Below are 12,602 nucleotides of genomic sequence, written 5' to 3' on the forward strand. Positions count from 1 at the left end.
ATATTTATAATAAATATAGTCATTCAAATAAGTTGGTAAACTGTGATTTGCCCTACTTGCACTGACCACTTTTATGCCAGGATTTTTTCACACCCAAGGAAAAAAAAAATAAAAACAGGTTCTGTTTGGGGATTTTAACTGTTTTGCCTTGACCTTTGCACGCATGTAAGTGTGCCTAAATGCACAAACATGCTGTACCTGACGTCTATAGTAAGAAGCTAACATGTTGGCTTAGAAGCCCTGTCCTCTTTTTAACCTCCCTTGAATTTGTTGGAACTTGCTGAGGCTACTCATCAGTGTCTGCACTCTGTCTAAGCCACCTGACATTTTTACTCAAATTCACACCCCTTCCCATTTGCTCTGGGTTTCAAAACATGGAATTAAGCAAGTCTGCAGTAGATGTACATGTTGAAATGCACTAACCCTGAAATGGCTATTGCTTTCTGCTTTGCCGTTTCCTTGTTGCCCAACAGCTCTGTCACTAGCATTTTTTTTTGTGAACATCCCTCCCCTTTTTTTTTCAGTACAATCTGAAAAGAGGAGAGTAAAATATCCATAACATCCGTAACAGTGGAATTATCAAACATTTTTTTTTTTTAAAGATACGGTAAGACACACCCCTAGAGCACACACCCAGTAAACAGACAAAAATTTGTCAGTCCTTGTTCTGCATTACACACCCATTGAACATTTTGGGTGGAGAACCCCTAAGGTCAAGATCAGTTCTTCAAAAATATTTCCATTTCTATCTTGTACATAGATGAGAAGGCAAAATGTCACAATCCCTGAATCTCCATTGCCTTTATAATTTCTGTTGCAACTGTGACTGAGTTTCCCAGAACAGGTTTCATTGCGCGAGGTACTGGAAGTGATAAAATGTGGTATCTCCCTCTCATTACAGATCAGGATTTTGCTTAAATTGCCATTTTCCTTGCCTATACAGAGGCTTATTTTCTGCTTACCAGCCCACTACAAAGCTGAGGTAGGTGGCAAGGGTCTCTCCCACATACACCCTCCACCTCAGTTTTAACTTCTTGTTTTTTCTGCTTCATTTTTAGGACATTTCTAATTTTAAACCATGAACGCTCAAACCCTGTGAACTCAATTCACATGTTTTAAGTCAGTTTCTCAGCATCTAACTTTGCTATTCATGCCGATGGTTTTACTCAATGCTTAAGGGACTTTTAACACAAGTCTGAGTGAAACAGAAGCCACAAGGCAACATAAAACAAATCCTGCACGCGTCCAAAGCTGGTGCCCATGCTGGTCATGCTTTGAAGAGCCATTGCTCTGAAAAAATGCTGTTCATACAGAAGCTTGCAGTTGGCTGGCTGAAGGTTACCAGCATGTGGGTCAGGTCAGCCCCACAGCAGGCTCGGGTCTCTGCATGTAGACCAGGCAGGCTTCATGTGGTTCCATCCCCCAGCTGCGCCTTGAAGGTTTCGGGCTTGCTTTCTCAGTGATGGGACAGCTCAAAGGCCCACAGCCAGCTGGAGTAGTTATGGGCAGGTGCTTCTCAGCCAGCGATCTCCTTTCTGTTTATTTTTTTCACGTTAAATGCCCACATGCATTCACCTCTTCAGAACAAGCGATTTGGAATAAAGGTGCAGTCTTGTAGTAACAATCGTGTTAACTATTTACTCCGCTGAGAAGTTAAATCAACAACGGCTTTTCAGATATGGAAGATATGTTCCTACTGCCAAAGTTATTTTCTCACCAGTGCTTGTCTTCCATGAAGTGACCTGACCCAAAGATATTTGTACGTGAGATCAGATGGCTCAAGAGAAGGCATCAACATAGTATTTGACATTGGTATGTATGCCTTCAGAGATGGGAAAGATGAAGCCAGACACATGATGCTGATAAGAATTTCTTTTTATGTTATTCCAATAAAAAATACATTCATACAGAAATATAACAATCTTGCAAAAAACAATTTCAAATAAAATCTTGTAAAACAAAATTTTTACAAAAATCTTACAAAGAGATTCTTTAGATAACAGGGTGCTTCAAAAACAAAAAAAGAAATTTCACTAATAGAAACTTTTTCTTTTTAAATTTCAAGCAAAAATGTTTTTTTTTTTTATTTTTATTTTTTATTTTTCAGCTTGATTGAGGCTCAGTTATCACCTGAACAAAATGTACTTGCTTATTAAGAAAATTACAGGCATTTGACATATGGCACACAGCCCCACCCCATCCACACAAGTCTGATGGTATTTCACAATTGAGACAAGCCAGTGCAAGTTTAATGTTTTTTTGTTTGTTTGGGGTTATTTTTTTTTCCACTTTTGTTTACTTTCTTATTTTTCAGAAATATGGCTAAGCCAAGGACATTGCAAACAAGGAGTTTAAAAAAAAAAAAAAACAAAAAACAAAAAAACACCTAAATAGAAATCCATTTCTCCTTTTGTTTCAAGGGGGAAAAAAAAAGTGCATTTTCAGGCAATTTAAAACAAAAATGAAATGAGAATGATTTAAGCCTGCATGTTCCTTAGAACCAGATCACTTGCATATACTTTTTCCTAAACCACTTATCTACATACATTTCCAGGAAGATATACCAAAATATTAGCATAGTAAGCAAGACCAATAATAAATAGAAAAAAAGAAACAGATCACGTGTTTCATTGCATCAACTGTAGTGAGCTGGTTTAAAAAAAAAATACTGCTTTTGGACAGACTATTTCTATTCTAGGAAAAAACAGTCTTTATTTTAGCTGAACTATGCAAAATTAGAGCTCAACCACCACAACAACTAGCTCACTCACAGGTCCTCCCATAAGCCGGAAGGCCAAAATATGAGTGTACTTCATCTGCACACAGCTAATATTCTTTTAGCATGCCAATACTCGGTTCATATCATTCTTAAATGGCCACAGATACGCTATTTCAGACAACCTAATAACTACAAAACACAGTCAGCAATCTGAGAAGAACTGAATGCCAACAAAGCCTTTAGCATAGCATTAAGCTAAAGGTAAAGCCTCTAAAAATGCTAGATTTTAATAATTGTATCTTTCATTTCTTTGTCTCCTTAATGATCATATTGGGGGGGAGGGGATATTTTGACGGGCTGTGGCATTTTCTAGCTATGTGTTCTAATTTTTTTTCCTTTTAAAAAAAATATTTATATATTATCTATATATATACACACATACACAGACTGTACACACAAATATACATACACAATTATTTTTCTGCCCACTTTTTAAAAAAAAAGTAATATAGTTTCTTTCTGTATGACCAACAGATAGCTAGATATATAGATGTGAAACTTGTGCCTTTTAAGCAAATACATCTTTTAATACTTCTGTATCTTTAATATGTATGAAAACTTGACATATTAAGTACAGTTGGGGTGTGTATATACACAGTTGTTGTGCAAGGTCAATATAAAAAAAGTCTCAAGGTGGCAGAACTGGTCAGGTATTCAATTGGCATATGCATTATACTGTAACACAGTCAAATTGTCTAAGTTAAACAAATACTGTACTGACATGAATGACTTTTCTCTATATTTGTCTTTGTGAAGGAGGACCCTGGAAGTAACCTTTTTTTCCCCTCATATTATACATTTGATACAGTACAATGCCAGGTGAAAAGAGAGCCTTAATAAAGCATGCATCACCCATACCCCTGTATAAGACCCCCTACAAGAGAAGGTCACTTGCATAAGGCACCATTATTAAGGTCAACAGTGCATTAACAGCTAGAAAACCAGAAGTTAGTCCTCAAGGCATAAATAAGAGAAAAATTAGCTGCATGAGAAAAATCAGTTTCTAACCAATAGTGGTTTTATCCACCCAACAGAAAAAATTATTCATGTTCCATACATTATGTAACATTAGACCAATTGTATTTTAGCTGCTCTTAACTGGAATCAAAACTGCAGTCCTGATTAAAGAATGGAAAAGCATATAGTTCCCCAGAACCATGCAATAACCTTTGTATTATAATGAAAAGTTATAGTTGTGTTACATTTGTAAATACACAGCTTATACAATGGATTACAAATGAGCTCTGTAGCAAGTAAAACAAGCTACTTGACACATTGCACGTTTAATAGCTGCACCAGACACCTAAAGCTCCTCTCACACAGGAACGGGGAGGTCCCCATCTCCATTCTGGCATCCTGACTCTTTTTATTCCCCCCTTCCCCTCTCAGTTTTCCCTTGAAAAAGGTGCAGACACCCCTCCCCCCACCCCTTGGAAATGATTGGTGGTCGTCCCATCTCACGAGATATTCCTCACATACAAGACATTCAGACTATTTTTTTTCTCTTACAGTTATAAAACAACCACAAGAAAAAAAATGTGCCTCAGCATACAGTCATCAATAGATCCTCATAGCACACAGTCGCCCAATCATTGACATTCTCAGTGCACATGCTCACGGCAAAAGGCTTAGGAGCCACTCAGAAGGTTAGATACCAGTGTATGAGTCCAGGAAACCCCAAACATCACGCACCGCGGTTGCTATGCCGTTTCTTACATGACTTATTAGCCCTCAAAAGACCTTCAAGGAAGAGAGGTCCTGGAGGCAACTGGGTAGGGTGCAAAATGGCATGCTTTGGCTGGAACACGCATCCCTCTGCTCAAGGCTCTTCAACCTTGACGCCTCTTAGCCCACAGGATTCACCTCATGACCCACTCAGAGGTGTCTCTTCATGTGAAGGGCCAGGTGGTCGGACCTGGAAAAACACCTGCAAGGGAAGAGAAAGACGTTGTGTTAGATGAGGGTTGGGTATACTCATGGCACATTTTGTGAGGTTGAAACCGCCCCCCCGTGCTCTGTGGCTCCATACTGTGGCCAGGGGAGGAGGGATGGGGCAATCCCGGAGACACCAGAGCGCCCAAGGCATCTCCAGGCACCTGGGTGCTCTGCAGGTAGGTGGTAGCACTGGGGATTTCACAACACTAATCTGCACCATCGAGCTACAAACTATATCCAGGTGATTAGTAAAACATTTTTTCCCCACTACGAAGACATAATAATCCCTTAAAAATACTAGATGCAGTTGTGTCCCCAAGCGATTCCTTCACAAATGAACCTTGTGAAAGGCAGCCTAGACTCACTTTCCAGTAAGTGTTAAAAATAACTATTTTAAAAGGTGCATTTCAGTCGCATACCTGTCACAGTGACTACATTTAAAAGGCTTGGCACCAGTGTGCTTTCTGAAGTGTCTGGTTAATTCATCACTTCTTGCGAAACGCCACTCACACCCTTCCCATGAACATCTGTAAGGCTTTTCCCCTACAAAGAAAGCAGATTATATGTTAGTCACGACTTCATTCAAACGAAGATTGGTGCTATCCCATTCATTTTCTATGTAAACCTCCTCCACCCCCTGAAGACAGTCAATTTTATTTAACATATCTGAATGCTTCAGAACATGCAGGCAAAGAAGGCAGAATTCATCCACCTGATTCCTACTTAACTATTGTGCTGCAACAGTACATCAAGTAATTTCATTCTTTTTTAAAAAAGCGATTAAACAGGTTCTCAGGAAACAAAGACATACAACCTTGTACCATTCCTGTTCATCTGTAATAGCACCCTGACTCCCAAACAGGTAGCATGGACCTCATGAAGGTGATTAAAGACAGCGCAGCTAGGCTCCCAGCTGCAATTAGGCTACTGTATTGCATCAAAGTCCTCTGTCACTCACTCATCTGTATAACATGCAACCTCTTTCTGCTGAGCTACATTTTCTTGGAAAAGCCTGCACACCACTTTGAACATTGCTATTTCAGCATTCAAGAAATACCACTTCCATTCACAGGAACGTTCTCAGCCAGACAGCACCGGGACAACAGTTCTGCAATACTTCTGAGGCCAGCAGCTATTTATGTCTGCTCAACCACCACGGTTTCCGTGGAAGTTGTTCTTTCCTCTGAAAATAATCTCGTTTTATCGGACTTCTGCCTGACAATGGGAGCATCCACGCTTGCTCAGACTTCCCATAAAAGCCACAAAATGCTGAGCTCATGAGTCAAAACAGGATCTCTTCCGTGAATTCTCCTTCCACATCATGGGGAAAAAAACTGCATAGGTCTTTGGATTTGCACACCAAGAATGACAAACCAATTCCTCACATTAAGCGATGACTACTGAGCCAAGGCAGAGCTCTACACATCTAACTGCTGTCATAAAATGATGTTGAATATTAATACTCAAGCAAGCAAATCAGCATGCTACTTCAACCATAAAATATTTATAGAAGCCCTGAAGTGTCTACCTTTCTCACTTTCTTTCCCAATAACACACGGGATTATTTTTTTTCCATTCAGATTCCATAACAATAAAATGCTGTTACTCAGTATTTTGGGATAAAATTATACAGTCAATCATACATTTGCAAGTCCAATTAGGCAGATATGTTAGAAGAACTACAACGCACCATGGCTTTCCAAGATTTTTGCTGACACAAGGGCACACAAAACTGTTAAATTATTTACAACTATAGCTGTACTTTATATAATCAAGGCCTTGGGATGTCTGGCTGAATTGACCCAACGTACAGTGGACCAGTGGACCATGAAGACAGGCTCTTATGCTACTTTGCGATCCATCCAGCTTTTGGATATGCCATTCCTTTTTTTTTTTTTTTCCTTTCTTCTCAAGAAAGTCTCAGTTAGCTTTTGCTTTGGAAATAAATTGTGAACAGTGAACAGAGGTGTAGCATCTCTTTTGGTTAGTGAGTGCTCCCGAAGACCACATGCCTCTGCAGTTTCCCAAGGATTGCCTAGTTAAACAAGTGGCTCATATTTGCTGTGACAGCAGACTCATCCACAGCCAACTGCCTTGGCTTCAGCCAGCTTACGAAGAGAATGAGGAAGTGATGTCGCCCATGCTGGTAAGCCTCTTGTACTATTACATCATCTCTCCAAACCTGGGCTCCCACCCAGCGATTGTGTAAGGCCGTGACACCACCACCGTCAGGGGTATTCCCTGCCGTACTTGCCAACTCTTAACAAGCATTCAGTTACTAACCTGTATGAGTGCGCTGATGTGCTTTCAGATGTGAACTTTTGGTGTAAACTTTCCTGCAACCGTTAAAGTGACACCTGTGAACACGCCTTCTGCCATCTGGCGAGGTGTCACCATTGGCGGGTGTACCTTTTTCTGCAGTCTTTCCAGCGGTACCGGTACGAATTTTCCCCGGTGAATGCAACTCACCCGGCGTACAATTCCATAGCTGGGAAGAAGGCTCCTTGCTCAGCTCAGGAGATGAAGGGGGAGTGGAAGTGACAGATGAACTCAAGTTTCCTGAACTGGCTAAAACATCGCTTATAGGGTCAGAGGTAAACTTGGTCGTGGGCGAGAGCTCCTCGGAGCTGTCCGAAGATTCACTGCTCACATCAGAATTCAAACTGTTGGTCTCTAAGTTCTGACTAGTAGGGCTGTCCTCTTTTGGGACACACGTGCTCTTCAGTTCAGATTCCTCCTTTTTCTCACGTGCCAGAATAATTTTGGTCCAGAGATCCTCTTGGCTATCAAATTTGATTTCAGATGCAGATACGTAACAGGGTTCGCTTTGAAGATACCGTTCCAGCTCCAAACACGTCTAGGTGAAAGAGAGGAAGAAAAAAGAGGAAAGTTACAAGCTTGCTCAAAATAAACCCAATTGTATTTTACACTTCAAAAAGCATGCAGGAATGTAGTACGTTCGATTTGAGGTTTCTAGGTTCAAAACAAATTAAAGGCTCCTCCAGCCGTAACTAGGTGACTGTTACGATGAAAAGAAATCGCTTCTTGAGACCTGGGAAGGAGTTCAAACACAGCTGAAGGTGCAAGTCAGCTTGGGTTTGCAAAATAGCATTCTAATGAGTCACTCAAATTATCATCACTCTCATCATAAAAATCTGTGTTTTAGCAGGCTGACATTGAAAAGGGGCCATAGAGAGCCACAACAAATAAGTACACTTCACTCTTGCGCCCTGCCTAACATCAAGTTGTTTTGCATCTCCCTCACACAAACACGAGGCTGAAGGGACCCAGGCGAACACAATGTGCTCTGACAGGCAGCTAAAGCCCGAACGCCGTGTCAGAAAACAAAGCCACATTTCAGCATGGCTGCGGAGCTGCCGGCCCGTCTTCTGGGGCCATCAATGGAGCAGCAGACGTCCTCCCATTTCCTGTGCATGAGAACGCCGCACGCTCGACTTTCAAAGAATGTCATTTCCAAGCATATTGGCATGCACGCCACATAGCTCAGGCTGCTCCCCTGCATGGTTGGAGGAACGAGGGGGGGAACTTTTTCGACAGAAGAGAGGGGAGAGAAAAGTTCCCGAATAGAAACGTCCTATTCTATAGGATGCGAAACGGGAAATTACTCTGAGGTCCTGCTGGGAGTCCCACAATGAACAAGAACTTTATCTACTGGCCAAGAGTGCAACTGTATGAGTCATCGCTCGCTTTCTTTCACGCAATGCCAAAGGAGACTTCCTTTTAAAATCCTGTCCATCTGCCAAGAAAGTACTCTGTTCAAATATACATGCAACAGTACATGGACAACTTCCCCCCCCAGCCGCATTCCTCTCCACTCCATGAAACGAAACAAAACAAAAAACAAAACCACCCTAAATGGGTGAAGCTGCGGTTTTCAATTTCAATTACCCTGCTGACTTTCTAGCCATTTGCAGAGGAGAACAAAAAAGGGTACGAACTGTTATGGCAACAAGCTGATGTTTTGGGATTATTCTTTCCACTATAGGAAACAATCCATATGGAAGCGTTACACAGGAAAAAAAAGACACACCAAGTTTCCATACCAAACTCTACTTATTTTAGCAAGATCATCCCTTCCCAGCCCGGTAGCAAAACCTGATCCCAAATGCCACACATTCCCCTCACAGCCCCTTCCCATCTGCCTCCTGTCTCCCCCAGTAAACTGGGTCACATGTTGTGACCAGGCCAGGAGCGAGGGCAAAAATGGGGGGGGGGGGGAGAGAGAAAACAACATAAAAACAACAAAACAAGATGAAAACAAGCCCGGCACTGCACACGGCATTTAGGTATTTGCCTGTAATTAGATAACTGGTTTGCAATGCATGTTGACAACAAAAAAGGGTTTTTGATAGGGACGACACAATAGTGTATTGATCTTCCGAGAAAACAGAAGGGGAAGGCGGGGGGGAGGAAGCATTTATTAAGATCTTGTTAAACTTTAATATTCCTGGCTAATTTAAATTCCTCATTAGGTAGATTATAGTGATGGGGACCGGAGCGAAGCTCTCTCTCGCTCTCTCTCTCGCTCTCTCTCTCTCTCTCCCCGAGTTTAAATGCCTCTGAAGGCTACTGGGAAAGAGGGCTGGCCCCTTGCCAAAAACCCAAATGCCTGAAGGAAACTACTTAGCTCCATTTCAATCACGTACTATGAGGCTGCCTCTTTGAAAGGGGAAGGGGGGAGGGAAGGAAAAATAATAATAAAATAAAATAAAAAGGGGGGGGGGGAGGGTGATTGCATACAATTAGGAGGCATGTGAAGGCTGTAGCACTTTGCATCTTTGCATTTCGACCTTCTTGGGTAGGCTCCTTCGCCCCGCCGGCAGGTACCGGCCGTGGTCCCCGTCGCCCCCCGGAGTGGGGCTGTCAGCGGAGCCCCCCGCTCGGAGCGGATTAGGGCGAGAAAGGAGGGGAAGGAAAAAAGGCAACGAAATATGTCCATTAAAGGGAAGGAGCCTCCGTTCTTCCTCCTTCCCCACCAAGGCAATTAGCACAAGGGGAGCGCTGTCATATGACTGACAACTCTGCAAAGCTCCCTGCGCTGGGAAACAGCTCCATTATATACATAAATGTATACATTATATATATATATGTGTGTGTACCGATGTGCACGTACACCCGTGGACGGTTTTTCCCATCGTCGCTAGGAAATAATGCATAACAATAATAAAAATAATAACAGCCGGGGTGGAAAGGCAGCCCGTGGCCGAGGCGGAGAGCTGGGCTGACAAGACCCAGCTGCGGAGCCCGGAGCCGGCACCGGAGCAAAACTTTTGCCCGGACCCGGTGCGGAGCCGAGGGGCCGTGGAGCTGCGGGGCCGGGCAAGGATACGGGCTGCTCCTCGCCTTCAGCTCCGGACTCTCAAAAAAATGGAGAAAAAAAAATAAAAATCAAAAATCAAAAAATCAAAAAACGCCGTGTTATTTAAAGGCGAAACACCTGCTTCCAAACGTCGCTAGGTATTTGTGCTCAGATCTCCCCAAACTCGCCGCTGACACTTGGTTGGTTTTTTTTTTTTTTTTTTTTTTTTTTTCCTCCTCTTTCAATCCGCTCATCCTTTAATACGGCTTTAAAAAAAAAAAAAATACGACAACAACAACAACAACATCGACATCCTCGTTTTACCTGTTGCCAATATTCCTCCAGGGACGGCAAGGCTGAGAAGTACCCCGTGTCGTGCACAATCTGGAGTTCCTGGAAGATGCTGCACATGGGGAGCACATCCATGGCTCAAGTTGCAACAACAAAAGTCACTGCTGGTTACCAAAAACACCACGAGAGATGCCTCCTTTATGTGCGACGGGGGTGTGCCGGGGGGTGTCAAAAACCTCAGTTCTCAGTTTCCAAGCACCCCCCCCCCCCTCTTCCTTCCAGAGAAGAAGAAGAAAAAAAAAAATATTAAAAAATAAAAAAATAAAAAATATGTTATATATATGCAGATATATATATATTTATATATTAATTCCTTGAGGAGCTTAGGGAGGAAAAAAGACCCGAAGTTTCATGCAAAGTTTAATCGCACGGCAAAGGCAAAGGACGGCTTTCCCGAGGCGGCCGGCGGAGGACCCTGGCGCAGGAGCGGGCTCAATATTTGCAAACACGGCGCTGCTGCGAATGCAGCCCCCTGCAAAACTTCCCCGCTCAAAGCCCGGCCCGGCCGCGCCGCCGCCCCCGCCCCCCCCCCGCGCCCGCCCCCCCTCCTCTCTCCCCCTCCCTCCCCGTTCTCCTCCTCCTGCTCCCCCCCCCCTCCCTCCGCCTCCCCGCCCCTCGTGATCCCGTGACGCCGCCCGCTCGCCGCCGCCCAATCCCCGCCGCGCGCCCCGCGCCCCGCGTGCCAATGATGTCAGAGCCGCCCAATCGGAGCCCGGCAGGCATCGCGGCTCCTCCTGGCGTGACCGAGCCCGGCCGTGACGGCTCCCGCCATTGGCCCGATTCGAAATTCGCCCCCTCCTGATTGGAGGGCTGGGCGGCAGGCTATTTTTAGCAGGGTATATAAAGCGGGGAAGCGGCGGTGTTTTCGGGAGGGGAGGTGTGTGCTCGGGGAGCAGGCAGCGCGCGGGGGAGGGGAGCAGGGAGACGGAGGCCGCTGCTCTCTGCGCTGCCCGCGGCGGGCGCCGAGGGCGCTGCGGAGCCGCCCGCGTAGGGCGGCCGTGAGGGGGCCGCTGCGCTCTGTGGGGCTGAAGGGGACGGGAGGCCTGGGGGAGCCTCACCGCGGTGTCAGGGTGCCCTGGTTCGCGCCATGTCGCCTCCCTGCGAGGCTGGGAGCAGAGGGTGCCCGTAGCGGGCAGGGCCGTGAGGTCCCTATGGGCTTGGGGGTTGAGGTTTTGGGGAGACCCTCGATCGAGTGAGGGGTCTGGAGGTGCGGTGGGAACGACACGCACACCTCTCCTCATGCCTGCCCTCCTGGCCAGGCTCAAGGCAGCACTTCATGCAGCATTTACATCCAGCAAAACCCCTGTTGTGGTGTGTATCATAGCATCCTCATTCCTAACACAGCTCCTCGGTGATACGGCTGTCTTTGTACAATGGAAAAACATCTTCTGTGGTTAGCTTTCCAAAGGAGTGTCCAGGGCATGGAACAAACACTCCTAATGTCTTGCTTTTACTGAAGGACTTCTAATTTTCCGCTGATGTTTCCATCGTAATCTCTTCTCAGTTATTTCCATCTCCACGCTTTTCTCTCTGTTACTTACAAATGGCAGCTAACGTATTTAAAGTTTGTTCTGCCCACTGTCTTCTGAAAAGTAGTGATTGTAGGAGTCAAAATGTCAAAGTCTGACTTTCCATCCCCTAGCCCTTTGCAAACTGTTAGTATGTCCATTTTGTAAGCATACTGCTGGTGTGTCTGCTTGGGTTTCCCCTTGTCTATGAGAAAAAAAAAAAAAAAAGCTAAAGGTTTGTTATAGCATTATTGCATGTTCAGAAACACAAGCTGGTGCTGAAGACTCAAAACGTATAAATCCAGAGAACTACGTTCACTTAATGATTCTTTACTTGGCTTCAGAGGGCCAAACCTGTGAATATATTTCCGAAGTTACCTTGCAGACAACAGATAGTTTTGTCTACTTGTTTCCAAAACCCAATCCTTCAAATAAAAACATAGAAGGAAAAAGAAGTCTTAAAAATATTAGCTACACACCTAACTTGAGCCTACTTTTAGTTCTGTAGAGTGAAGTATTTTGTGGCCTGAGTTGCCATGTGGGTTCCAGTCAAATATAATCTGGTAACATAACTCTGGAAATCCTTAGTGTTTGTATAGGTGACCTGCTCCCTTTCTAAATAAGATTTCAGTTTCAAACAAAGTGACAGTCATTATCCACACTTTTGTTTACCCATTTATTTTAAGTTTGCCTGATTTTAGCTATGTTT

General features: G+C 44.1%; 1 protein-coding gene across 3 annotated transcripts; it reads right to left on the reverse strand.

Annotated features, from left to right (window-relative positions):
* Positions 1 to 1,857: 1,857 nt before the first annotated feature.
* Positions 1,858 to 10,887, reverse strand: KLF6 (KLF transcription factor 6). Of its 3 annotated transcripts, none has more exons than XM_068673503.1 (4): positions 10,359 to 10,887; positions 7,184 to 7,571; positions 5,134 to 5,257; positions 1,858 to 4,706 (listed from the first exon to the last, which is right to left on the reverse strand). In XM_068673503.1, exons 1-4 carry the CDS (start codon positions 10,458 to 10,460, stop codon positions 4,655 to 4,657), a joined length of 666 nt encoding a protein of 221 aa, XP_068529604.1. In that variant the 5' UTR covers positions 10,461 to 10,887; the 3' UTR covers positions 1,858 to 4,654. The 3 variants fall into 3 exon arrangements, with proteins under 3 accessions (XP_068529604.1, XP_068529602.1, XP_068529603.1); XM_068673501.1 differs by having other exon boundaries at positions 6,998 to 7,571; positions 10,359 to 10,885; XM_068673502.1 differs by lacking the exon at positions 10,359 to 10,887 and adding an exon at positions 9,476 to 10,083 and having other exon boundaries at positions 6,998 to 7,571.
* Positions 10,888 to 12,602: the final 1,715 nt, after the last annotated feature.

Source organism: Anas acuta, chromosome 2 (genome assembly GCF_963932015.1).
Source record: "Anas acuta chromosome 2, bAnaAcu1.1, whole genome shotgun sequence".
Taxonomy (NCBI): Eukaryota; Metazoa; Chordata; class Aves; order Anseriformes; family Anatidae; genus Anas; species Anas acuta.